Source organism: Tursiops truncatus, chromosome 3, assembly GCF_011762595.2.
Source record: "Tursiops truncatus isolate mTurTru1 chromosome 3, mTurTru1.mat.Y, whole genome shotgun sequence".
NCBI lineage: Eukaryota > Metazoa > Chordata > Mammalia > Artiodactyla > Delphinidae > Tursiops > Tursiops truncatus.
The window spans coordinates 88,531,572-88,559,434 of NC_047036.1; the positions used below are offsets into that span (position 1 = coordinate 88,531,572).

Here is a 27,863-nt window from a genome sequence, read left to right on the forward strand (position 1 = left end):
CAGGGAAATAGAAAGCAGTGGAAGTAAGGTAATATTTGAGTTTGGCCTAGGTGTTTATCTTTTTAAATAAAGTTTTGGGAAGAATTGTATAAGAATGTGAATTTTTTCAGCATGTAATTCTGCCTAATTATTATGATAGACCATAGTTATATTATTAGCTAAAGACTGAACAAACTCAAATTTTCAAAAAGTACAAAAAACTGTTAATTAAGAAATTTGCACATAAGAATTTTGTTGCTTCATAGTGTAAAGTGAACATTAGGTAAAGTATATTTATAATAAAAATAACTAAGCTATCAGTGTATGAAAACAGTGATCAGTTTTACTTTATTGCTAAAAAAAATAGAATTTGTCAATTTACAGATAGGCCTTAGTGCCTGTTAAGATGGAACCATTGTTTTACATCCTGTTTGTCTAGCCTGAAGGCAAACAATTATGAAGATCAAATATCCCACATAGTCTTTGTTTTTCATTATTTTAATAATTAACTCATTCAATGCATTCAAAACATAACTGTTTAGAAATTTGCAAAAAAGTGGCAGGAAGAGCATTATCATTCATGTTTTCATTTTATGTTATGCATTTGTTCAACTATCAAACTCTAATTGGTATAAAATACATTTTTCCTACCTATGGTTACATTGCCCTTTCAGTGAAAGTAGCTTTTAGTACCATCAGGCAGATTCCTTTTCAGTAGGCCGATATTTCTCACCCTTTGCAAGTGTTTGGTGCTTCTCTTACTTTTGATTATATGACATTTGATTCTTAATCTCCCCATAAAATTTCCCAGTGATATATAGCTTTAAAATTAAAGGGGTCATTATGGAATTTTTGAGAAATGTTTAAAATCCTGTGAGTTACTTGTAGTCCCCATAGAATATTATTATACTAGATCTGAAATAATTCATTACTTAGATTATTAAACTAATAACTAAATTTATATAAGAATATTAAAGAATTAAATTCACTTTTAAGGTTATTAAAAATTCATAAAAACTTTTATGTTAGTGTTGAAGTTTTATTTTGCTTGTTGAAGCTCATTGAGAGGTTTACTTGTATATTTTCTATGCTGTTATATTTTAGTTTTTTTTTTTTTTAATGGTTTCGTATTTGGGTGCTTAATTTGAATAAGATTCAGACTTTGATTTTTGTTTTTAAACACTTTTGTCTTTGCCTCTCATAAAGGATCTCATCTTGTGCTCAAATGTTTGAGATAAAAGCATACAAATCTTCATTGAATTCTTGGGAATTAGCCTGAACTAGGCCAAGAACAAAAATAGCCTCTTAAGTCAAGAAAAAAATATTTTCATTTTCTTGTGCTGACTCCTCACTGCATCTTCATTTAAACCAATCTTTTTATTTCACTAAGCTCAGTATGTTTTTGCTGGAATATCCTTTAAGAATAAGGCCCAGGGAAAATAACTAACTAAACAGTTAGCCTAGTCAATCAGAAAAGCTTGTCTTATTAAGTATAAACTTGTTAACTGTATTGGATTACTATACATTTTAAAAAGGAGACTTCCCCTTCCCCATATCTTTGGCAAAAATTTTAGATAACTTAATGACAAGGAAAAAATCTTTCCCACTTAGGCTTAGAAAGCTGTGATATTTGAAGTAAAAAGCTTCATTTCATTTTTGATGTAATTATGAAGGCTTTTGGGATGCTGGGATTTTGTTGCTGGTACATCCAGCATTCTATCACTGTCACGTTTGCAAAATTGTATTGGAATATAATTGAAATTATAGTAATTAAAACGTTCCTTCAAATGTTTCCGGGGAAGTCCCTGAAAGACCTGATAGAACCAGGCAGGGGATAAGTACAGCCTTTCCCTGTGTATGCCTGTCACACATGTACACACACACACACTCATAGTGAGTTCACCTTACATTTTGTAACAGTATTGTCTAGGAGCCAGGAACAGAAGATCTCTATAAGTTTCCCTTCCTACCCAAAAGAAACTAATAAACCCAGAGGACTGACATGTAATCCCTATGAAATAGCAATGTAAGTTCCTTCCTATTTACTCCTCTTTTTTAAACAAAGAAACAAACATAATTTTTCCCCCCAAAATGTATTCCTCACCTTCAAATCCTTAAATGAATTTCTCAGTGTTAGTTCACCTTTTGTATTTCAAATGCCCTTCTGACTTAATGAATTCTCCAGGCTCTTCATTCTCACAATTCTAAATAAATCAAAATTTGGGAGGATAGGTTGATTAGGACAAGAAATCAAGCATGTGATATCATTGTTTGTGATGCTTTTCTATTATGTAGACCTTTTTTGAGAGATAATAGTAAAAAAGTTTTTTGCCAAGAGGTGACATTGAATTTCTTATTTTATTGATTTTTTTTTCCTCTGGAAAAAAGCAATAAAACACTTTGCCATTGGTGAGACTTGGAAATATTTGTATAACAGTAAAATTTTTAGTATTTTCTGTATTGAAATGCACTGTGACAAAATTTTGAGGAAATATTTAATCATTTTGACCACCTACTTTAAGAATTATAAACTATTAGTATCAGTATACACAAAAAGTTAATTTTGTATGGATTATGCATTTGTTTTTAAAAATAATACTTTTTTAATCTAATAGTTGTGGCTAGTTCTTTATATAATTTACTTTTTAATCCCATTTTTGGGAATACAATTTAAAATTTCTTTGAAATATAGTATTTATCATAACTAGTACTAAAAGAAAAAGGCTTATTTAGCTTATAAACGATTTCCATGTACAGTCACATCATGTATGCAATTAAATAATGAAAGAGTATCATAGTGGTAGAAGTAGAAACCAAACTTGGACTCTTTGAAAAAGTCTGATTGGGATTTCTCAAGGTTTTTTTTTTTTTTTTTTTTTGCGGTACGCAGGCCTCTCACTGTTGTGGCCTCTCCCATTGCGGAGCACGGGCTCCGGACGCGCAGGCTTAGCGGCCATGACTCACGGGCCCAGCCGCTCCGCGGCATGTGGGATCTTCCCGGACCGGGGCACGAACCCGTGTCCCCTTCATTGGCAGGCAGACTCTCAACCACTGCGCCACCAGGGAAGCCCAAGGTTCTTTTTTTGTTTTGTTTTGTTTTGTTTTGTTTTTTTGTTTCTTGCGGTACGCGGACCTCTCACTGTGGTGGCCTACTCCCGTTGCGGAGCACAGGCTCCGAACGCGCAGGCTCAGCGGCCATGGCTCACGGGCCCAGCCGCTCCGCGGCATGTGGCATCTTCCCGGACCGGGGCACGAACCCATGTCCCCAGAATCGGCAGGCGGACTCTCAACCGCTGCGCCACCAGGGAAGCCCCCAAGGTTCTTTTTTTAAATCAGTCGGATGGGTTTTGGATAATATAAAATGGAACTTTGACCAGTAAGTTTTAAGCCTCTTCGTGTGGTACAAAACAATGCAGGCTCTCTTCAAAACTAGTTCTCATTTACCAGAAAGGTACCGTATTTTGTCCCTATGTAGAGTTCATAATATCAACCTGAAAAACCTGATTGATGTGTGAATATTTGTCTTTCATTTATTAATTCTTATTTTTCCAATTGATGACTTTCTCATGAGGCATTGTGCATATTTTGAGAACGTTAAGGGTTAGTGCATATTATTATACCTTACCCATAAAGTACTCTTACTGCCTGGGGCAATTTAGTTTCTGTGGGTGATAAATATAAGCAAACAAAAAACTTTTTACTTTTTTGCAATCAGAAAATGTGTGATTTCATCTATTATTAATTAGAAACTTTTCAACGAAGCATAACTAGCTCTTAGTTATCTCTATTTGTTATTAGCACTTGGCCTCCTAAAGTGACAGATAATTTGCTTTCCTGCTGTGCTCATGACTTATATTCCTCCCTTGTTTTTGCCATATGTTTGTAATTGAACATTGGTGGTTTCAATGAAGCTATTTCACCTAAGGCTTTGTCTGCCATTGCTGTACAGGATCAGGACCAGCCATGTGGCAGAGGTAATGGTTAAGGAAGTCAGGGGAATAAGGATAAGAATGAGAAGGCACAGCAACAGAGCAGCATCAAATGAAGACTTAGTGCTCCTGGGACCCTTGACATGGACAGTCCACAGCCCATGTGATTAAGAGTTAATTCCATAAAAAGATATAACTCAACTTTTAAAATGAAGTTATTTTATGATAAATTTCTCTGATCATACTCTCTTTTCATCATAATTCTGATTGAAAAATTTTAAATATATGGATTTATTTTATGACATGGTGAATAAGACTATAAGTGCCAACTCTAAATGTTGATGTTTTGTGTACCTATGTATGATAGAAAAAACAAATAACCTTCAAGTATTTAAGGATACGTATTTGTACTAAGCTTCAGCACCCGTGCTCTAGGACGTATTTTCTTTAAAAATTATGAAAATTTCAGATTCATCATATAACTTTTAATTGGTTAATTAAAGGGAAGAACATAGGTAAGAAGTATTTATAATTGCTGTTAGCTTTACCAGAAAAAAATTGCTATTTTCTCTAATTTAGTTTTTTTTCAATATTTGCTCAAGTTCTGTGATACGATCCCCATTATTGAGAAGCCTCTGGCAGAACAGGATTGGTACCATGGTGCAATTCCCAGAATAGAAGCGCAAGATCTGTTAAAACAACAAGGAGACTTCTTGGTCCGAGAGAGTCATGGGAAACCTGGTGAATATGTCCTTTCTGTATTTTCTGATGGACAAAGGAGACACTTTATCATACAATTTGTTGATGTACGTTTCCAATTTAGTTTATATGTATATTTTGATATAGTTAATTGAGGTATAATTGTAATAAATGATGAATAATTTGTGATAAATGCCTGTAACACTAACTTTAGCACTTAATTTTTCTTTTTTCTGAATTCCGTAAGTAGAGTGCTCTAAAATTCACTAAAATTTTAACCTTTTTAAGGAAATACATATTTTAAAATTTAAAGTTAAGAATAGTTGTTACAATTTACATTAAATTTAAATACATAAATATTTAATGTTTTAAGTTAACTTTGAACATTAAAGATCCTTTATATTAAAAATAAAAAGAAATAATGTGATATCATAATTTTTTTAGAGAAACTTAATTATGAATTTTATGCTCTTGAAACCAGCCCTTGAAATTGCTCAAAAATGTTACCATGAGAGATTTTTAAGAATATTTTATTAAATAGTAATAATGAAATATCTTAATGAATGGGACAGTGATAGTTGAATTGTTTTTATGATTCTTTGAGTATTAAGGGTTTTTTTCCACTTATGTATAAGCTATTATTTGTTGGCATTAATGAACAATAAATAGAAATCGAAGAAAAATTTTTAAACTGGTCTGGGCATATTGCTTGTTCTAATACTGATTTATTTATTGAAGTTTAAGTATTGTAAACTTATTTGTTACATTCTTTATTAAGCACTCAACAGATGAAGAGTGATCTCAAAATTTTGTTTAACTTTACCCACTGAGAAATTTTTAATATTTTTGTCATAGGAAGGAATTGATGCCTCTATTTGTCATTTTTTACCCCATCATGTCAAATGGCATGCATTTTCAAGCTGGCTGTCTGTAGGATTTCAGTTTATGTCCAGGCACTATAGTGATGCTAAGTACCGTACAAGAAGATTGAACCATTATCATTACATGAACTTCAGAGGGTTTTAGGAACATATATGTTCAAGTTCATATATAGTTCACATATATATAAGTTCTAGTGATAATATATATTGCATATTATATTATCTATCTACTATATAGATATAATTCTGAGGTAAAATTCACATACCATAAAAGTAACCATTTAAAAGTTGCATTTAGTATAGTCACATCTAGGGATTATATTTAAATGAAAATAGATGCTGTTCAGATGGGTTAAAATAAGTATATTAAAGTATATATTATAATTTTCATACTACTTGTTAATTTTGCATAGTATTCAGACTTCAACTTGATAATTATATTTGCCTACTCTTATACATCCAACCTGTTTCTAATAGTATGTCATCCCTTACTTTCTTTAAATTTGTATGTGCCTTTAAATTATGGATGTAGATAACCTTCCTTATTACAACCAGTGACCATGTTGACAATATTTATAAAATGGTATGAGAATTGTAGAAGGAAAGATGGTAGGTAAACTATAAACTACAACTTATATGAATGTTTCCTTCTATTTTCTAAGCTCTAAAAGTTACTCTTTGAAATATGTCATACATTAAATAAGACTGAAATATTTCCCTTATTACCTCTTATAGTTTAAAATATAACTGTAGGAATTTAACTTAGTACTTTTAGAAACAAAATGGAAAGGGTCCACTTGCAAATTATCACTTGTCTTTAACATTGCCATTTTGTTTTAAGTAACTAAAGTGAACAGCATAATATATTCTAAAAATAAGATATTGTTACAAGTTCACATTTAAAGATTTCATTCGGCTTCCTCTGTCATTGAAATTTTGCAAAGATCTCTTTTAAAGAAGAGAGTACTTGTATTTCTGTAAATGCCTCAGGTTTTCCACTGCCTAATTTTATTTAATTTGCCCTCATTATATAATGTTGAGTTCTTCAGTCAGTTGAAAAATAAGAGTTTTAAGGTGAAATCGACTGTTTGGGGAAATTTTAATTGTTTTTCTTCTTGTGGAGGTGAATCTTACTTGGTCTAAAATTATCCCATTTCCTTCCTCATATACCTGTTGTCTGGAAGGGGTTTATAAATGGGGGAAGTCATTACCAGATATTTAATGATTGCCTATTATATTCCAATCAATGAATTTATAATCCATTAGTAGATTATAAAAGCTGTACATAAATGTGGGGTCAGGTGTCCTCAGTGAGGAAGACATAAAGAAATATAGAATTTTGTGGAAAAAAAGTCACATAGTAATCAATGAAAACTTGGGTTTCAGGCCCAGATATGTACTTTACAAGCTCTGGTTTAGGAAGTAATTGGGGGTAATAGCTGATACACTGATTGTGAGAGTCAAACAGTGAATATATTCTTTGTAATGTGTGAAGTGCTATGCAGATCATTACGCATTTTTACCATTGTTTGAACACTTTATTTGGAAAAACATACAAATGTACTTTGTATGAAATATCAGTGTAATTGGAAAAGTTAACTTAAAAATTTTCTTTCTGGTTCCTATTGAGATTTATTTGTGAAATTTAAATAGTAATGAAAGTATTATTTTAGAATTTATATATTTAAGTTTGAGATATTCATTGATCACAAATAACGTTATTTTTAGCAACATTATCTCTGTCAACTAGAGTCTAGTTCGGCAGTTGTATTGAAGCTTTATTTTTGTATGCATATCACAGTTATTTTTTTTAACATGGTGTGAAACTCTGCATGCTGTGAACATTATGACTGATCAAGATGGATGCAGATACTTTAGATTTTTACATTTTTTACTACTCTAGCAGAGAATATCTGGTGTTTTAGCTAGTTCAAGCAAGGAGAACTGTACTTTTTATTGGACACTAATTACATTAATTTCATAAAGCCAGATATATTAAGCATAGCTAAGTGTCTGAATCTCAGTGTAATTCTAGTGTTATTTACTGACTTATTCCATAGTTACTAACCTGTTTATGGTGCTTGATGTGAAGCCATAGTTAGAGTTTGTACCTAAAACTGTTTATCTTTTGTCATAAATATTGACAGATTTTCATAGAGATTCAAATAGCATTGTTTCATTTGATAAGTTGATATATAATCAAATCCTTGCTTTTGTATAAGGTAAACAAAAAGAAGTGATAAAACAAAGTACTTCAGAAAAAAACTCTTTGTGCTATTATTAATAGGAAAATACCAATTCATATTTCTCTAATTTTATTTATCTGACACATATTTGCTAAAAACACATTTTGGCAGAGTATCATGTTATGCAGTGTAGGGAGGTGAAACTGAAAATGTATGGCCTACTGCTCGGTGAGCTTAAGACCTGCTAGGTGAGACATTAGTACAATTCATGAACAGAGAAACATTAAAGATGCAAATTTAAGGATAACTGAGCCAGACATTTGAATTAACATCTGGTGATGAATTTAAAAATCACAACATAGTAAATATTTTAAAATAAAACCTGGGGGAACATCCTCTACGTAATGGCATATCATCCTTTTTTATTCATTCATTTCAATCAAAAAATACTAATTGAGCAAGTATTCTATAGAGTCCAGGGATACGGGCCAATAAAACAAAAGTAGCACAGAAGTGGAGGCTGTGAGTAGTTACTATGTGAAATTGGGTAGCTCAGTGTATTGTATCATCAGTTCATTCAACAGATATCTATTGGATGTGTATCATGTGCTGAGTTTCACTTTAAAGTGATGGATGTAGTCTCTGAATGTACCAGACAGGTTTACTTTGTTTTTTTTGCCACAATCTCTAGGCTCTTTGAACTACCTTTTAAATTCATACTGTGGATCTTAAGAAAGACTAAGTGAAAGTATATACAGACTCAAAACTTGTTTGTATGACAATTCCAAGTTTGTGTTCTTATCCTTGTACAGTTAAGATTATTTTAACTGTTTTACTCCAGCCATTCAAAGATTCAAGAGAAGGCAATACGTTCCTTGAAGTCAAAATGAAATCAGCATAAGATATCATTTTCTGTGCCCCAGACACACAATTAGGGACCTAGGAGACTTCCTTCTTAACAATAAAGCAAAGCCATTCCAAATCCTTATTAATTAGTTTCCAGGAAATACTAATTGAGTGAGTACTTTTAAGACCCAGAGATATAATGGTGGAGCTTACAGTCTAGTGGGGAGGCTCATGGTCATTCGTAAATCACACGCAATATATGTAATTATAAACTTTATTAAGTGCTGTAAAGATACACAGTGCTATGAAAACTTTTAACTGGAAAACTTAAGGAAATTACGTTTGAGACAACATCTGAAGAATGAATGAAAGTTAACTAGGAAAAGCCTTACCAAAATGTTACTAATTTTATTCCTCAGATTCCCCAACAATCCTTCCTGTTTACTGGTTTAACTAGTAATATAACTAGTCAGTGTGCTTTTTTTATTTGAGAAAGCTAAAATTTATGTTTTACATTTTTATTGTTGGGTATTACCCAAAAAAGGAGTGTTCTAGCCTTTTGTTTTTATTCAGCTTATTCATCTTGGCCTCTTTCAGAAATGATTTTCCCTCTTTCCTTTTTATTTTTTTCTTATGCGTGCTTATCCTTGATGGTTTCTCAGGAGATCTTCTCAGATCTACTACTACTACTACTCAGATCTACTCAGATCTAATATTTCAAATTACACATTCATTGAATCCCCTTCTCATTTTTGTGTGGTTATTCCGTTCTGTCTGACTTCCTTGCATAATAATAGTCCTCTGGAAATATATGTAGCAACAAAATCTGATTCTACTTTTTATTGTTTTTCATCTATATGCATGATTGATTCTTAAGTAGCACAGTGATAAATCAGGAATGAATTCTAGATATAGTGAATGTTTTAAAAACAAAAATATTGCATACTCTTAGTAAAAATTCAGAAATATGTATCACGGAACATGTGCTTCACAGTTAATACCCCCTTGCGGGCTCACTGTGTATTCTTTGAGATCTTAAAAATATATTTTAATTGTGTGCAACTATGTAATTCTTATTTTACAAAGATTGATTCTTAACATATTTTTTATTTATACTTCTTATTTTTTAATGATATATTACATGGTTTTTCTAAATGTAATACAAATGACTATCAACAAAATGATCTTCGTAGGAATTTGTAGAAATTTATTTTTTACTACTATTTTTTATTGCTTCTTTTGGAATTCACATAAGAGGTCATTAGTAGCTCCAAAGAGAAATCTCTTATTTGAAAGTTAATGTGGATTCTCTCTGTCACATTATTAGTAAAGCCATGTAGAAAAAATTTAAAAAGAATTCTCTATATGTGAACCCAACCTCAGGTCATCTGAACTATAAGAAATTTACACAGATTTGTACAAAGTCAAATGTAATATTCAGAATTTTGAATGTATCAAGAAACAAGTCCTCAACATTTTTGGTGAATGTATTCTTTTTTTATTTTTAATTGTAGTACAGTTGACTTCTAATATTACCTTTGTTCCAGGTGTACATCATAGTAATTTGATATTTGTGTACACTACAAAATGATCACCGTAAGTCGTTACCATCTGTCACTATACAAAGTTATTACAGTATTATTGACTATATTCCCTATCCTGTGCAATACATCCTCATGACTTATTTGTTGTTTAGCTAGAAATATGTACCTCTTAATCTCCCTTACCTATTTCTTTCATCCCTCTACCCTCTTCCCCTCTGGCAACCACCAATTTCTTCCCTGTATCTATGAGTCTGTTTCTATTTTGTTATGCTTGTTTGTTTTGTCTTTTAGATTCCACATATAATATTTATCTTTCTCTGACTTATTTCACTTAGCATGATACCCTCTAAATCCATCCATGTTGTCACAAATGGCAAGGTTTCATTCTTTTTTATGGCTGAGTAATATTGCATTGTGTGTGTGTGTGTATCTTGTTTTTTATGCATTCTTCTTTATCCATTCATCTATTGATGGACACTTAGGTCTCTTCCATACCTTGGTTATTGTAAATAATGCTGTAGTAAACATAGGGGTGCATGTATCTTTTCTAATTACTGTTTTTATTTTCTTCAGAAAAATACCAAGAAGTTGAATTACTGCATCATATGGTAGTTCTCTTTTTAGTTTTTTGAGGAAACTCCAAACTTTTTTCCATAGTGGCTGCACCAATTTACATTCCCACCAGCAGTGCATGAGGGTTCCGTGAATGTATTATTCTTGACCTTAGTTGCTTAGGTGAACTTTATAAGCAAACAGCCATAGCATCATTTTTAGATTCATTACATTATCTTCATCTTTAAGGAAGTGAATTAATTGGTTTTGCACTGTTTTAGGACTCAGAACTTCACTGATGTCAGAGGAATTGTTTTAAACAAATACTTGCTAGGAATCAGTTTCTCATTTTAGCCCATGAAGGAAGTACTGCTGCTTGTATTACTCACTGTATTAGTTCATCATGATTACTGTGTCAATGGCAGAAAACTACCTTTAGATTAAAAACTAGATATGTTCTTAAGAAAGGGAAACTGAAAATTCCTATTATTTTATTCTCTATTTCTCTAGTTATAAGAGGTATATTAGAAATTTATATAAGGCTTTATGACACTAATGGCTGACTTTAAAATTTCATTCTGTGTGAACTTCATCTCATTACTTTTTATTAAACATTCTACAGGGGCATCTTGAGTTTGTGTGAGCGTGTGAACTTTCCAGTATTCCTTTCTATGTTAAGTTGTCTTACTTTAACTTTATAGTCATTTTATATGCATTGCATTTCATTTATTTCACACACTTTTATTTATCCAGGCAATATATGCCAGGCACTGTTCTTGACCAGAGGGATACTCAGATGAACAAAACAAAGATAAAAATTTATCATCTCATGAGCTTATATTCTAGAGGAGGAGATAGGCAATAAACAAGATACATAAGTAAAATATATGTGATGTTAGATAGTGATAAATTCTAAGGAGAAAAATTTAGTAAGGAAAAGGAGGTAAGAAGTTTAGCTGGGGTGAGAAAATGGATATTGGATGGCCTGAGTAGACCTCACTGAAAAGGTGACATTTGATGAAAGACTAGAAGGAAGTAAGGGAGCCATTACCCAAACGGCCATCCAAGGAACTATTTCAAGCAGCAAGTGTAAACTCCCTGAGGAGGGAATGTGTGTAGTGTGTTTATAAAACAAGAAGAAAATGAGTGTGGCTGGAGGGGACTGAAGGGGGATGGGGGATTTGGTAAGAGATGAGGTGACAGAGATGATAGAGGACAGATTAGAGGGCCCTAACGACCATGGTAAAGACTTAGGCTTTTATTCTGAGGGAGGTAAAAATTTTGTGCGAAATAATGGAATGGTCTGTTATAACAGGATTTCCTGGCTCTTTACTAAGAGACTGAAGAAAGACAGAGGGAGAAACTGTGTGTGTGTGTGCGTATGTGTGTTTGTGTATATATATACACACATACATATATACACACACACATCATTGAGGAATAATATATAATAATAAGCAAATATAATTGTATATATGTAAAGTGTACATATACATATATACATATACATATAACCATATGTATATGGTTATACATATACTTTGTATATATGTAAAGTGTACAACATGATGATTTGGTACACATTGTAGAATGATTGCCAAGATCAAGGTAATTAACACAACCATCATCCCACATAATTAACTCTTTTTTTGTGTGTGTGTGGGAATGTTTAATATCTACTCTCAGGAACTTTCAAGTATACAAGACCATATATTTGGTTCAGATATTACTGTTATTATTACATGTTACACATCTATAACATTTTACCTTTCTTCATGTCTTATTTTCATATAAGAATGCCTTCTAGGATATTTGGTTATTTACAGATAATCATTATTCCTTGAGAACATGTAATTTACACTTTTAAGTGTCCTTTGAAAATGTTTCTTATCATATATCCAGATTTGGAATTATTTTTGTAATCCAAGGTTTATTATTTGTATGATGACTTAATAATTGAGTGTGTACTGTATACTAAGCAGTGATTGGCATGTTAATACTTGTTCAGGCCTCACACTTTTTGTGTGAGGATGTCCAAATAATATTTCTGTTTTGAAATAAACTGAGGCATTGAGAGAAATTGCTCAGTGCATTGCACATCTAGTAATAGACTACTGTCCTTAGTGTGAAATATTCTTAAATATCTTTACTAATATATCATAGCAGGTCTGGCTGTTGTATGCAACAATTATTTAGTCAGTTTATTAACAACTGCCTTGAATTGACCCTTAACACAAACTGCCTTGAGTTGAACTATATAGTTAAGTGTTAAAATAAGCTAACGCATGTTTGTTCCTCACTTGATGAAACGAAAATATTCATTTACAAAGCTGTATATAAATTAGATTCTGATAAATTGAATCTAATTTTATATTATGGAAAAGGAAGTTCGTGTTTTTTTATCCTTTAACTGGGAAAATAATCTTCCAGTAATGTAAATAGTATCCAAATTTAGAGAGTTTTGAAATTTCTTATTCTTAGCATAGAGTTTTCTTAAAATGGAGCATGTTTGTATCTGTATTTGTACACATCACCCGTATATATACAGGTGAATTCTTTGTGAACAATCAAATGGAAGCCTTTATTACATCACACTGTATTGTAACACTTTTTGCATTGAAAAACAGGCCCAATAAGATATTTTTTCTTTGCTAAACTTATTACCATCAATTCATCCCTATGATTACTGACCTACATGCCTGTTTGAAATATGAAGACAGAGAAAAGGGGTCTTGACAGAGTTTGGCAAAATGTTACTAACTTGATGTTTTGAAATCAAAAAGTGCTACGATTTGTCTATGCTGATATATGCAGTTTTGTGTCTGCAGCATTTTATTTCTTTATCAAATATAAGTGAATGTGAATGACTGTGTGGTTTTGGTGAAAGAATAATACATGAATAACCCCAGTGTAGAAAAACCAATCAATACTGTATTGATAAAAGGGAAATAAATGATCATCAGAGGTATCCTTAAAATAATTATTATTATATTGGATATACTTCCTCAACCTTTTGACATTATTTTTTATCTTGAAAATTTTATCAAATGGAACATATAAGCAAACATATATACACATATTTCTTGTTCCTTAACTTAAATATATCCCATGCTTTATTTCCTTTGGTTATTATTTTAGCAAAATGCATTCCAGGTCTGTAAATTTTTCTTTTTCGTCTTTTTTATTTTTTAGTAATCTGTATTATATTTATTCATTATGAAAATTAATTTCTTGATGCAAAGGTAAATTTTTTTAGCATGTTGGAATTTTTTTATTTTTACCATCGTAACCATTTTTAAGTGTATAATAGTTCAGTAGTGTTCAGTATCTTCACGTTGTTGTGCAATAATAGTTTTTCTTAAATGGAACTTTATTGATGAACGTAATGTTGCTGAAGCAATGTCTTCATATTTATTCTACTTTATTGTCCTTTCTCCAGAACATGTATCGTTTTGAAGGCACTGGGTTTTCAAATATCCCTCAACTTATAGACCATCACTATACAACAAAACAGGTCATCACTAAGAAATCAGGTGTAGTTCTGCTGAATCCTATTCCTAAGGTAGGTGCATATATTCACCTTTTTTTTTGAGACTGCTTTGTGAGTTATTCCCCACAGTCAAAACATGGAATTTCCTTGGTTTTATTAAGATGGGAGATGGGTTACCTTTTTATTCAGTGTTTGCAAATGGCCTGTTTTTTTTCTTTTTCCTTCCCAGTTTTTCTTGAAAGACTGGAGGCCTTCCTTCACACTATAAGGTTCAGACTTTAAAGGCTCAGTTTATAAAAGATTCTGAGATGTAGAAGTCAAAGAAAATGTCCAGCAATCAAGAGTAAATTAGAATTTCAATTTGGGGTGTTAAGGTTACAATATATTATAAGACACTGGAATTTTTTAAAACTACACTACTCTTCACAAAGCCAGTAAATCATAACTTCACTATGTACAACCAGGTAGCTGGGCGAGAGATTGTTCTAGGTCATTTTTACCTCTAAGATATATCATAGAACAGATTGCTTTCATGAGCTTTAAGAGATTTGCGAGGTAGGGAATGAGTATGAGGCAGGTTTGTGTTTTTAAGGTAAAACATATGGAGCCTGGCCTGGGAGGAACAATGGAGCTGGGTTAACTTCTGAGCACTTTTAATGTTCCAGGAATTGGGTTGGGGTCAACAAAAGTCCCTTTCCTTTGGGGGCCGTCTCATGTGAAGAACAGTGTAGAAATAGGAAAGTCATAAAACCTGGTAGGTTAATATTTGCTGACTTGAGGTTTACATATCTAGGGATGACTTTTAATATGAAGCAAGTGTTATTCCCAAGAATGCTAGTATATAATCCAAATTCACCTAAAATTTAAAAAACTTTTAAAACTTAAAAAACAATTGTTATATTTCCCTTTGTTAGTCTGGAACATAGTGTCTATAGTTGTACTTGTATTATATTAGTCAGTCTTTATTGAGGGGCTGAGTTTTAACATTCTGCTCACAGAAGATTTTAACAGTCAGTTGCTAAATATTAATTCTGTGGCTAAGGAATTGTCCTTCTTGCATAATTTCCTAGAATTATGAGATGGGCTCATTCTTTGTTCATATTTTTCCAGTCACTTTTTTTTACGTTCAATTGCAAAAAAAACCCTATAAAAATTCTCCTTTAGTCTGGAACAGGTTGTCATATTTTAACTCTAGTAAAAAAAAAAAAAAAGGTCTATTAATGTTTTCTCTTTCATCAACGAATAACTGCTGTTGTTTTACAGAATTCTAAGAGTTCTTTTTTTTAGTTAAGGTCATCTATTCTCATGGCTTCATTTACTATTAATACATCAGTGACTTGCAAATTTATATTTCCAGCTCAGATATATATCTTTCCCAAACCTAAAAATTTTCTACTTTTCACCTAAAACTGAGTTTATCACTTTTAAGTACAAAATTTGTTCTTCCTTTTTAATAAGTGGTACCACCAAATACCTAGCTGCTCAAACCATAAATCTGGGGGTCCTTTGACATCTCTTCACCACTGCCCTTCCTCCAGCACTTTAAGTGACAGGAGTTTTGTATACTTAATTGTACATGTGAAAGTTTGAACTCAATTCCAGTATATCCCAATATGAAGTAAAGTTCACTGCAGTGAAGATACTTTTTACCGCGTTAGGTTAATGAGATACACCTGAGTTTTCAGAGATAGTGACGTCTCATTTCACAAGCCAACCTAATATTTACATTGTCTCCTTGCTTAGCCAGGTCTAAACTGAGAGATCAAAGCCATAAAAGAGGCACATAAAAATGCTCATCTGGGCTTGGGTAGGAGCATATAATTGCAAATAAAGCTATATCCCTCATAATATAAAATTGTCCATGAAATGAGCTTAGATAAATGGAGTAGATTCTCTGGACTGTTACATAGCCAATTATTCTCTTTCTCCCAAACCCCCAGCACTGGCTGTGGAGCTGAATATCCCATCATTTTATAGCACTATCTATGAAAATAACTAAACTGAAAGCTATAGAAGATTAAGGGGCTACATATGATTGTTTTATGAGGTAGAAATTCGAAGTTAATCTAGCTATTAACCTGATCTAAAGTACTGATATTTGAAATATGCAAGTAATTATCTCAGTGTGTGGTAAATATTGGTATGCATTTGATTTAAAGAATCATATCACTCTTTTAAAAGAAAATCACAAAGCAGAGGTTATGAAAGTAGATAATTTTCAATTATGAGTGGAGAACAAATTGATATGGATGGTATTTTTTTTTTTTTTGGTGGTATTATCTGTTATGTATCTTCCTTTGGGAAGCGTTTGTACTCTTATAACTGGAATCTCTTTCTTGATTTAATTTGTGTAAGACGTTAATGTCTTTGACCATATAATGTGCTGTAAAACATCTAATTTCCATCTTGCCAGACTTCAATTTTAGCCTACATAAAGAATGCTATTTTGGTCTCAATATAATTTCTGTTTATAGTAACTTACTTCTCTCTTTCCATTTATTTCTCTCTTACCCATGAGAATGTATGTATAACATCATATGACTAACTAGAGGACACAGTGGCCAAGGGAGTCTCTTTCTTATCTCCAGAGGTACAGGAAACTACGCAATCTAAATTAGAGAAAGTATTTAACTTTCTCATGATAATAAAGCTAATGAGTGCCCTACCCACTCATGCCCACCCTCCACTGGCTGATTTCTCCTACACTACCTCCCAAAGCCTGTGTAAAGATATGGGAGTGAAGGTCATGTTGTACACGGGTTTTTGATCACTCATAATCATCATCTTTATAATTAGGAAACACTTTGGGATGCACAGGGCCTGTTCTTTATTTAGTTTAGTCTCTGTTCAAATGTCATTTCATCAGAGAGGCCTTTTCTGACTACCATGTGTGAAATAACACCTTACCTCCTTATGTTCCCCTCTTCTTAATTTCTCTTTGTTATGGTTATGTTTACCTGACATTATATTGTATTATGTATTTTTAGTTGTCTGTCTTCCCCCAAGAGAAATGTAAGTTCCATAACAGCTAGAATTACATTTAATAATCAGTGCAACTGTATCTGCAGTACCTAGAACAGTGCTAGCCCCTAGTAGGTGTTCAGTAAATATTTTTTGAAGAATTTAATTTACTGACCAATTCCTAGAAGCCAGGTACTTCCAAGCTTTTTATATGCATTAACTGTATATATTCCTATGAAGTAAGTATTGTTATTAACCCCATTCAATTATAAATCAGGAACTGAAGCTTAAATGGTAAATGACTTGCACAAGATAACACAACTCTTAAGAGGCAGAGCTGGGATTCGAGCCCATGTTCTTAACCATTATCTGTCTAGATTGTAGAGTCTAGATTTTAGACTTTAGAGAAAAAAATGTTTATTTTAAGGAACATGGATGCGGGTTTAAGGGAAAAGAAGAGTCTTTGATTCCATAAAATGTCAAATTGAAAAAGTCTTTAACATAGCAAAATATAGGTCTCTGTAAAAGGTAAATTATTAAACAGTAATATCAGGTGACAGAGCTGGGATTTTAGGTAAAATATAGGACTTTGTAAGATATAGGTAAGGAAGACATCTAGTTCAACTTTAACATTTAAATGTTGCCTTGAAAATTTGTCTTTGTTAAGTTTAATATTTCTTCAGATTTAGCTGTTTAAAACATTTTTTTCTTTCTGAATGGAAGTTAAAGTTCATGATTAAATTCAGGCAAGTTAGGAGTGAGCTGCTAAGTTGAACCTTAGACAAATGACTTGCCTGCCAGCTTAAATCAAGTAATTGTGGCTTTTTGATCAGAATTTGGTATAGCATGCCAGAATATTAGAAACAGATTTTTGCGAGGAGAGTAAATCTTTCTGTGACTGAAACTAACTTGTCATTAGGTTCCTGATAACAGCATTCTTGATCAAACACATGCAAACAAAGAACAGTTTATGAGAGGAGAGCTTGAAGTTTCAGATCACTTAAAGACTATTCATTTTACTTTATACTTGAGTAATATAGTTACTTCTTCCAGTACTTACCAGATGACTTGTTTTTTATAAAAGGATGTAACTCAGGAAAAGTCAAATTTTCTCTGTGGATTTTGGAAACTGTAAAATACCATATACTTTCCTGTTTAAAAACTTTTTTTACAGGACAAATATATCAGAACAGAAGGCAAATTTGGAAGACTTTAAATTGTGAAAGAAGAAAAAAAATACATTTATTGAGTATATAGTCTGTTGATAACACTCCACTTCTATTATTATTTTTTTTTTGCGGTACGCGGGCCTCTCACTGTTGTGGCCTCTCCTGTTGCGGAGCACAGGCTCCGGACGCGCAGGCTCAGCAGCCATGGCTCACGGGCCCAGCCGCTCCGCGGCATGTGGGATCTTCCCGGACCGGGGCACGAACCCGTGTCCCCTGCATCGGCAGGCGGACTCTCAACCACTGCGCCACCAGGGAAGCCCCCACTTCTATTATTTTAAAAATATTTTCAACAACTGTGAACTGAGTAGTATTATTATCCCCATTATTAGGTGAGGAAACTCGGAGGTTGTAATGAACCTAAGCCACATTTCTCGTAAATTTCAGAGTCGTGACCTGAAAATGATTCTGTTCTGTTCATCATCTTTTTACTACAACCCCAGCTAGCATAAATTTTAATCTATAGTCTTAGTAACGTCAGTAGTGTTCAAGAACAATTGTTTTCTGTATTTCGGTATTCTAGCAGTATGTAACAGTGAACTTGACAGTTATGATCCCATCCCATATGAAACTTAGTCTAACAAGAACTATAATAGCATGTTGTGCTAAGGGAAATACAGAAAATACTTGAATGTTTAGCCTTCATTTAGCATAGTTTGGGAAGTCAAATTAAACTTGGATTTTAGGCTTGTTCCATTTAATAAAATAAAAGAACCTTGTTATAGCACATAAAATACATAGACTGACTTTCAGTTTTTTATCTCAAACTTTACCAGCAGATAATTGTGAAGAGGAGCAATGTTGGTCTCAAAAAATTAATGGACCTTGGAGACCACTAATGTTTCTTCTTATGTGATCTCTCAAAGGTATTTCATGCTTAAGTCTTCCTCAGACTTTCTCAAATATCATAATATTTTTAGTCTGAGGAGCCAAGCTTTTTGGGAGATATGAACATTCTTCTTATCCATCCTGTAAATAGATGAAGGATGACGGGATTAGAAGTGGTTAAAAGAAACGTCATTGGACTTTTTTTAATGCAGATTGAAAGATAGTATTTGGTATTTACTGCACAAACATTGCCTGAAGTGTATCATTTCATCATTTTAAAGTATTTACAAAATCTTCTATATATGTATGGATGCTGGGAAACATAGAAATATACAAGAAAATATATAAGAGGATCTCTGGTATGAACAGGGTTGCATAACTTAACATTATTTCCTTGTTCCCTGTTGGAGACCATAGAACAATAACAAAAGAACAACAACAACAAAATTAAAAATCTATAAACTGCATTTTTCATGAAACTAGGAACTGTATATTATCCACAGACTTAAAAGTACATGTTTAGGTAGCCAAAAGCAACTTAGATTGGGCAGAAGTTGTGTAGCACAAAGTTAAGAAAAGACGTGATCAAAGAACCAAGTTGCTGTAGATCTTACCAAGCTCCAGCAAAAATACCTGTTGAAAGGGAGGAATTTACCCTAGATTTCTATATTCCTTGCTTGCATCAATGAATGCAGGACATGTGTGGGGAAAATACAGTTTTATATATAGCTTAAGTGATGCAGATGAAACTGCCCTTGGAGGAAAATTCAGAGCCTTAAAAGCTTAACATGGACAAAACAAAAAGAATGAAATAAATGAGTTAAGCATCCAACTCAAAAAATTAGGAGAAAAATCCACAGTTAAATAAAAGGAAAGGAGAAGAAAGAAACTAACAAATGTAAAAGCATAAAGAAATGAATTAGAAAACGGGAAAACAAAATATATATAATAATTGCTTTTTAAGAGATCAACAGAAAATTAAAATACTTGCTAATCTATTCATGAAAACCCATACCACAAGGGGCACATACCATAATCTCTTTAATATATAAAGAACCTCTAGAAATTAATAAAATAAAGACAATCAAATAGCAAAATTGGCAATGGGCATGAGTGGATAGTTCAAAAAATAAAAATACAAATGGCTTTTAAAATATGACATGATTACATTACTCAGTAGAATAAAGGAAAATTAAGGCTATAATGAGATAATTTTTTACCTATCAGATTGGCATAAACTCAGTTTAATAATTCACTTTCTTGGCAAAGATGTGCAGATAAAGACCCTTAGATAATTTGGCAATGGGGGTATAAATTAGAAAAACCTCTGTAGAAGGCAATGTGACAGAATCTATAAAAATTATAAAACATGTATACCTTTGACTTCTACAATAGCAATAACAATAACACTTCTACAATTTATCCTTTAGTTATATTTGTATATATATGAAATGATATCAGTATAAGGTTATTCACTGCAGCATTGTTTGTAATATCAGAAGATTGGAAATAATTAAATGTTCATTAACAGGAGTCTAGTTACATCAATTATGATACCTCATCCAATGGAATACCATAAATGAGAAAGCATCTATGTACTGGTTGGAGAGAGTTCCAAGATATATTGCTAATAAAAGGAATTAAGCTAAAAAACAGAGTATATATTATGTTATCTTTTATATAAGACTTATGTGAGTATAAGATTATATGTCTGAATTTGCTTTTATATGATAAAGAAATTTTATATACTCAAACTAATAATGATGTTGATGTATAACAGGGGTTACATGTTTTGGGAGGAGGTTGAAATGGCAATAGAGGTATTAAGGGAAACTTTTTAGAGTCTAAATTTGGTATTTTTCACTTTTAAAAAACACTGTGAGTGTATTACCCCTTCAAAAGTTAAATTTAAAAAAAGTATTTTTTTTTGGCTTAAGTGTAGTTTAAATTTTTTTTTATTGAACGTATTATTTTTGTAATGTTAAAATTTTTCTAAAACCATATTTTATGATAATATTTAATAGAACACTGTAAAGCAGTGTTTCTAAAACTTTTTTCCACAGTGCATAGAAAGAAATTGCATTTTATATTGAGACTCAGGACACACAAAATTGGAAACGTTGGTATGTATGTGTGTTTATAACTGAGACAAATTTTACAAAACAACTTTTCATGTTTCTTAATGTGATGCACTCTATTAATAATTTCTTTAAAGTCTACATCCAAAGAGTTGATTTTATGAACCTCAGTTTGAAAAATACTTATATAAAGGATCTTTAAAGTAGTGATAAGTGAATTTAGAAAAGCATATGGCCTAGGAATGATTCATAGAGAAAGGTAGACTTGAAGTAGGTCTTGAGAATAGGCAGAAAGACTAGGGAAATTATTTGGGCTTTATAGTAAGGAAGTAATCTAAAACTTGGGAAATTCTGAGACTTGTTTTAAGGAAGGCAAGATCAGTTCCCTTGACAGAAGAAGATGGTTTAAAAGATGAGTAATCTGAAAAGTTTAGTTTAAAGCCAGATTTTTGAGAGTCTTGACTACCACGATTAGGATTTATCTATGGAAAATGCCATTTCATTGAAGGTTTACAGGCAAGGGTTGGATGTGAACTAAGCACATCTAAAGTGTAGTTGGTGATAGCTCATACCTCACTAAATTACTGAAGCCTATCCAGCCTTTTAATTGCTTGTAGAATTTAAGGTATTTATCGGCACATTTAAAAAACAGAAAGAAATCAATTTTGATTTTACAGTGTTTCACAAAGAACTTGTGTAGCCATATCCAAATTATATTTCAGTGAATAATATTAAAATATAAATAGAAACAAATTATCAATACCATGGAAAAATAATTGATAGTGAAAATTTAACAACAGTAAATAAAATACAAAATGCAGTTTCCTAAAGACCTATAATAATTTCCACATTGAGCTTGAAATTTAGCTGTAAGCCATTGTAGAAAAAGTGAACTATTTTCATGATTAGAGAGGAGGAAGGTTATTAATTTGTTTAAAGTGAAGTTTTACTACCAATAACTTCTAAAGGAAATTTCTCTCTTGGGATTTTAGATATAACAGTGTCCTTAACAACATTTCTGCAAAGGTTTAAGGACAGATTTCATAGGTTGTTGCTTTTAGTGTCCTTTAATAATAGCCAAGGGCATAATATTAAGTTGTATTTTATACAACTTAATGAAGAACATTCTGCATTGGAATTTTTTGTCTACTTTCAATTTTTGCTGAGCAGAATAGTAAAATTCTAGGATCCAGATTTATGATCAAAATAGTAATAAAATTAGCATTAAATACAGTAAAAAGTTTAAACAGGAGATCAAAAGTTTAACCGAAAGATTACACCTATGACATTTACAAATCTCTCTCAATTATATACCTGAACAATTTAATATTTAGCTAAGTTTTTCACACAGAGTGAAAAAACCTTAACATGGAATGAGGTTTTGTTGAAGTGTTATTTTCATTCATATTGCCCTTATGGGAAATAAAAAGTCCACAATATGTTGCCAATAATTGAGTTTTTAAATTTTATAAATTACCTTTTCTGGATAATTTAATGGAGGTTTACCATCTCTTTTACTGTCTTACTTTCCAAATCTTGAACTTAGACATTGAGAACATATTTGATGTTCTAAAAACCCCAGAGTACAATGGATTTAAGTTAGTGAGATCTGGAAAACAACATAAGTCTCTACCAACTAAAAGACAAAGGCATTCTAACAGAGTGTTCTTAATGTTGATTCTTGTATAATTCAAGCCAGGAGAGAAGTGGTCAGTAGAATAGGAGGGACACATGAGAGGTAAGGAGTGAGTGAGGTGAATTGATAAGAAGTAGAATATGGCAGAGAGAGAAGAGGGACCTGTTGCTTCCATGCTGGTTTAGTCTCATAAGTCACACAACCTCTTATCCTTATTACTACTCTCCTATCTCTGCCTCTACAGCCTGTAGCCCACAAAAACTTCTGAGGTAGAAAACCTCTGATGATGATGTGTAATTTCCATTTTATTATGGTCAACTTTAATATAGATGTTCATGGAGTATTCCATAAAAAACATCCGCTTCCTCTGGGCTCACATCTAACTTTGCAGTAATTAGGGTACTTACTTTATTGTCTGCTGTTATTGTTCATTTTGTAGTTTGACATCCCCATTCGATAAGCTCCTTGAGAGCAAGAAGAATAGTTTTACCCATTCTTTATGTATCTCACAGTGTATAATGTGTAATTCACTAAGTATCTGTCATTATTTTTTAGAAAATCTGGATATTTAATAAATGCTTGATATAATATTTGAAAACAATTTATAACTTAAAGATCTTAATACTCTGTTTTTAGAATTATATAAAAATGTTAACTTTTACTGTTTCCAAAGTGGAGCATGGTTTAGATTTATGAATGAGATCTCTTTGGAAATGACACACTCCATTTCAGTTCTTTTAGTATAATAGCTTTTTTCTCGTATTTTCATTTCCTTCTTTTATTGATTTATATTAGAAGTTACATTTTCATGTAGTTATGTTGCTCTTGCAAACTTCATAAATACTTTTAAGTACAGATAGGAAATATTTCTGATGCTCTCGTATTCAGTTTATAAGTATTTTATACTACTATGAACTATGATTGGTTCCATAAAATTCATTTGACAACTTGTTGAGATTTCTCTCTGATATTAACTTTTAAATGGTGAAGCAATCTTATGTAATATTTAATAGTTCTTGTATGCAAATTATTGTCCTGTTTTAACCCACTTCAAAAGTGAAAATGAAATACAAGAATTGGCAGTGCTTGTTTTCACTTTTTAAAAGAACCATTTATCTTTCTTTACCATATTAACTAAATTAGTGCTCACCTTCTACTATGTTGCCCTTGAGGGGGACAATTTAATTGTGCCACAGAAGATTTGTCCCACATCCTACTTTACAGAGACTAAATATGCATGCTAAGAATTCTAATGACACTGAAATAATAGGATTTAAATTAGAAAGACCAAGGACATTAAAAAGATATCTTCAAGTGATTTTTTAAAATGAAAAGCCTCATTCATATATAAGCCTTAGAGAAAATGAAACTTTAAGGTTTTATTTCTGTTATTTATATAACAACTGGCATGCATTAAAATTACACCAAAAAATAAAGTCTAATAACAGAAATACCCATAATAGGAAATTATAATCTCGTGGACATCCTTGGATCTTGATTGATAACTATTTAATGAGAAATAGACTCAAGAGCGACAAAGATCTGTTATAATTTCTTCTGAACATGAAGACATTCATGTTCAAATCTTGGCCCTTACTGTTTTATGGTTTTATTATTAGAAATATTTTGTAATGCTGAACTCAAGAGGTATGATTTTATTTATACTTTCTAGTAGTGCTATGATCTCTTTTAAATAATAAATCTGTATCTTTTTTTGCCCTTGGAATCCAATCACTTCAGTTGGAGACCATGAGAATCATTCTTTACTGTCTATAACACTGAATGGTGAGAGAGTCAACAGAGTTTTTAAAGTCTTCTCTAGGAATAACTTATAAAACACTCCTTCACTCCTTGCAATCTTGAATGTAGGGTTTCTGGAAGGTCATCAGTGTTCATCTGAAGTAAATAGGTCAGAATTTTCTAGGAATTCACAGGTTTTAAGCGTGCCTCTGTCTCTTTAATTAGCATTCAGTAAATATGTATTGAGTGCCTATTTTATAATAGAAATTATATTAGGTACTGATTGAGGTGATAAATCCTATTCTAGAGGAAATATGGTCTTTTAGAGGACATAAGAAAGGCATCTTACCTTGATGGTTCAAGGTAAGCCTTCCAAGAATTGTGAAGGATGACTGAGGGTTTATGGGTAAAGGGTCTGACAGAGCATAGTAGATGGACTTAGAGTCTGTCATACAGAGTGAAGTCAGAAAGAGAAAAACAAATACCGTATGCTGACACATATATACGGAATCTTAAAAAAAAAAAAAGGTTCTTAAGAACCTAGGGGCAGGACAGGAATAAAGATTCAGATGTAGAGAATGGACTTGAGGACATGGGGAGGGGGAAGGGTAAGCTGGGATGAAGTGAGAGAGTGGCATTGACATATATACACTACCTAATGTAAAATAGATAGCTAATGGGAAGCAGCCGCATAGCACAGGAAGATCAGCTCAGTGCTTTGTGACCACCTAGAGGGGTGGGATAGGGAGGGTGGGAGGGAAACGCAAGAGGGAGGGGATATGAGGATATAAGTATACATATAGCTGATTCACTTTGTTATTCAGCAGCAGCTAACACAACAATGTAAAGCAATTATACTCCAATAAATACTCCAAAAAATTGCTTTTGTGAATCAATGCAAGGTTATTAGTCCATTCAGCATTTTCCCTAATTGGATCCTTGTTCATCTGCCCAATTTAGCCCTTCCTTGCCTCTTTTTTTTCCCTTTCCTTTTTCTGTTCCTTTGGAATGCATATATAAGAATATAGAACCTCGAGGACACGAGGGGAAGATGGCAGAAGAGTAAGACGCGGAGATCACCTTCCTCCCCACAGATACACCAGAAATACATCTACACATGGAACAACTCCTACAGAACACCTACTGAATGCTGGCAGAAGACCTCAGACCTCCCAAAAGACAAGAAAGTCCCCACGTACCTGGGTAGGGCAAAAGAAAAAAGAATAAACAGAGACAAAAGAATAGGGACGGAACCTGCACTGGTGGGAGGGAGCTGTGAAGGAGGAAAGGTTTCCACACACTAGGAAGCCCCTTCGCGGGCGGAGACTGCGGGTGGCGGAGGGGGGAAGCTTCGGAGCCGCAGAGGAGAGCACAGCAACAGGGGTGCGGAGGGCAAGGCAAGGCGATTCCCGCACAGAGGATCGGTGCTGACCGGCACTCACCAGCCTGAGAGCCTTGTCTGCTCACCTGCCGGGGAGGGCGGGGCTGGGAGCTGAGGCTCGGGCTTTGGTCGGAGCGCCGGGAGAGCACTGGGGTTGGTGGCGTGAACACAGCCTGCAGGGGGTTAGTGTGCCACGGCTAGCCGGGAGGGAGTCCGGGGAAAAGTCTGGACCTGCCAAAGAGGCAAGAGACTTTTTCTTCCCTCTGTTTCCTGGTGCGCTAGGAGAGGGGATTAAGAGCGCTGCTTAAAGGAGCTCCAGAGACGGGTGCGAGCCGCAGCTAAAAGTGTGGACCCCAAAGACAGGCATGAGACGCTAAGGCTGCTGCTGCTGCCACCAAGAAGCCTGTGTGCAAGCACAGGTCACTATCCACACCCCCCTTCCGGGGAGCCTGTGCAGCCCGCCACTGCCAGGGTCCCGGGATCCAGGGACAACTTCCCTGGGAGAATGCATGGTGTGCCTCAGGCTGGTGCAACGTCAGGCCAGCCTCTGCCGCCGCAGGCTCGCCCCACGCTCCGTACCTCTCCCTCCCCCCGGCCTGAGTGAGCCAGGGTCCCCGAAGCAGCTGCTCCTTTAACCCCATCCTGTCTGAGCGAAGAATAGACGTCCTCTGGTGACCTACATGCAGAGCTGGGGCTAAATCCAAAGCTGAACCCCGGGAGTTGTGTGAACACAAAAGAGAAAGGGAAATCTCTCCCAGCAGCCTCAGAAGCAGCGGATTAAAGCTCCACAATCAACTTGATGTACCCTGCATCTGTGGAATACATGAATAGACAACAAATCATCCCAAATTGAGGAGGTGGAATTTGAGAGCAAGATTTATTTTTTCCCCTTCTCCTCTTTTTGTGAGTGTGTATGTGTATGCTTCTGTGTGAGATTTTGTCTGTATAGCTTTGCTTCCACCATTTGTCCTATGGTTCTATCTGTCCATTTTTTTTTTTCTTTTAAAAAATTTTTTTCTCAATAATTATTTTTTATTTTAATAACTTTATTTTATTTTGTCTTACTTTATTTTATTTTATCTTCTTTCTTTCTTTCCCTCCTTTCCTCCGTCCTTCCTCCCTCCCTCCATCCCTCTCTCCCTCCTTTTTTTTCTTCCTTTCTTGCTCCCTCCCTCCCTCCCTGCCTTTCTCTCTCTCTTTCTTTCTTTCTTTCTTTCTTTCTTTCTTTCTTTCCTTCTTTCTTTCTACTTTTTCTCCCTTTTATTCTGAGCCATGTGGATGAAAGACTCTTGGTGCTGCAGCCAGGAGTCAGTGCTGTGCCTCTGAGATGGGAGAGCCAACTTCAGGACACTGGTCCACAAGAGACCTCCCAGCTCCACATAATATCAAATGGCAAAAATCTCCCAGAAATCTCCATCTCAACACCAGCACCCAGCTTCACTCAACGACCAGCAAGCTACAGTGCTGGACACCCTATGCCAAACAACTAGCAAGACAGGAACACAACCCCACCCATTAGCAGAGAGGCTGCCTAAAATCATAATAAGTCCACAGACACCCCAGAACACACCACCAGACGTGGAACTGCCCACCAGAAACACAAGATCCAGCCTCATCCACCAGAACACAGGCACTAGTCCCCTCCACCAGGAAGCCTATACAACCCACTGAACCAACTTTAGCCACTGGGGACAGACACCAAAAACAATGGGAACTACGAACCTGCAGCCTGCAAAAAGGAGACCCCAAACACAGTAAGATAAGCAAAATGAGAAAACACAAAAACACACATCAGTTGAAGGACCAAGATAAAAACCCACCAGACCTAACAAATGAAGAGGAAATAGGCAGTCTACCTGAAAAAGAATCCAGAATAATGATAGTAAAGATGATCCAAAATCTTGGAA

The 27,863-nt window shown here is 33.8% G+C and overlaps 1 protein-coding gene across 12 annotated transcripts in view; it reads left to right on the plus strand.

The window, feature by feature from the left end:
- The window catches only part of FER (FER tyrosine kinase), a 466,879-nt gene that overhangs the window by 217,718 nt on the left and 221,298 nt on the right, over positions 1–27,863 (plus strand). For 10 of the 12 annotated variants that reach the window (XM_019940802.3, XM_073802380.1, XM_073802379.1 and 7 more), the window contains 2 exons: positions 4,511–4,714; positions 14,056–14,178. In XM_019940802.3, the coding sequence (XP_019796361.1) occupies positions 4,511–4,714; positions 14,056–14,178 (327 nt within the window). Of the gene's footprint in view, positions 1–4,510; positions 4,715–14,055; positions 14,179–25,596; positions 27,158–27,863 lie in introns of those variants that run through there. The other 2 variants (XM_033853082.2, XM_033853080.2) reach the window with 2 other exon arrangements.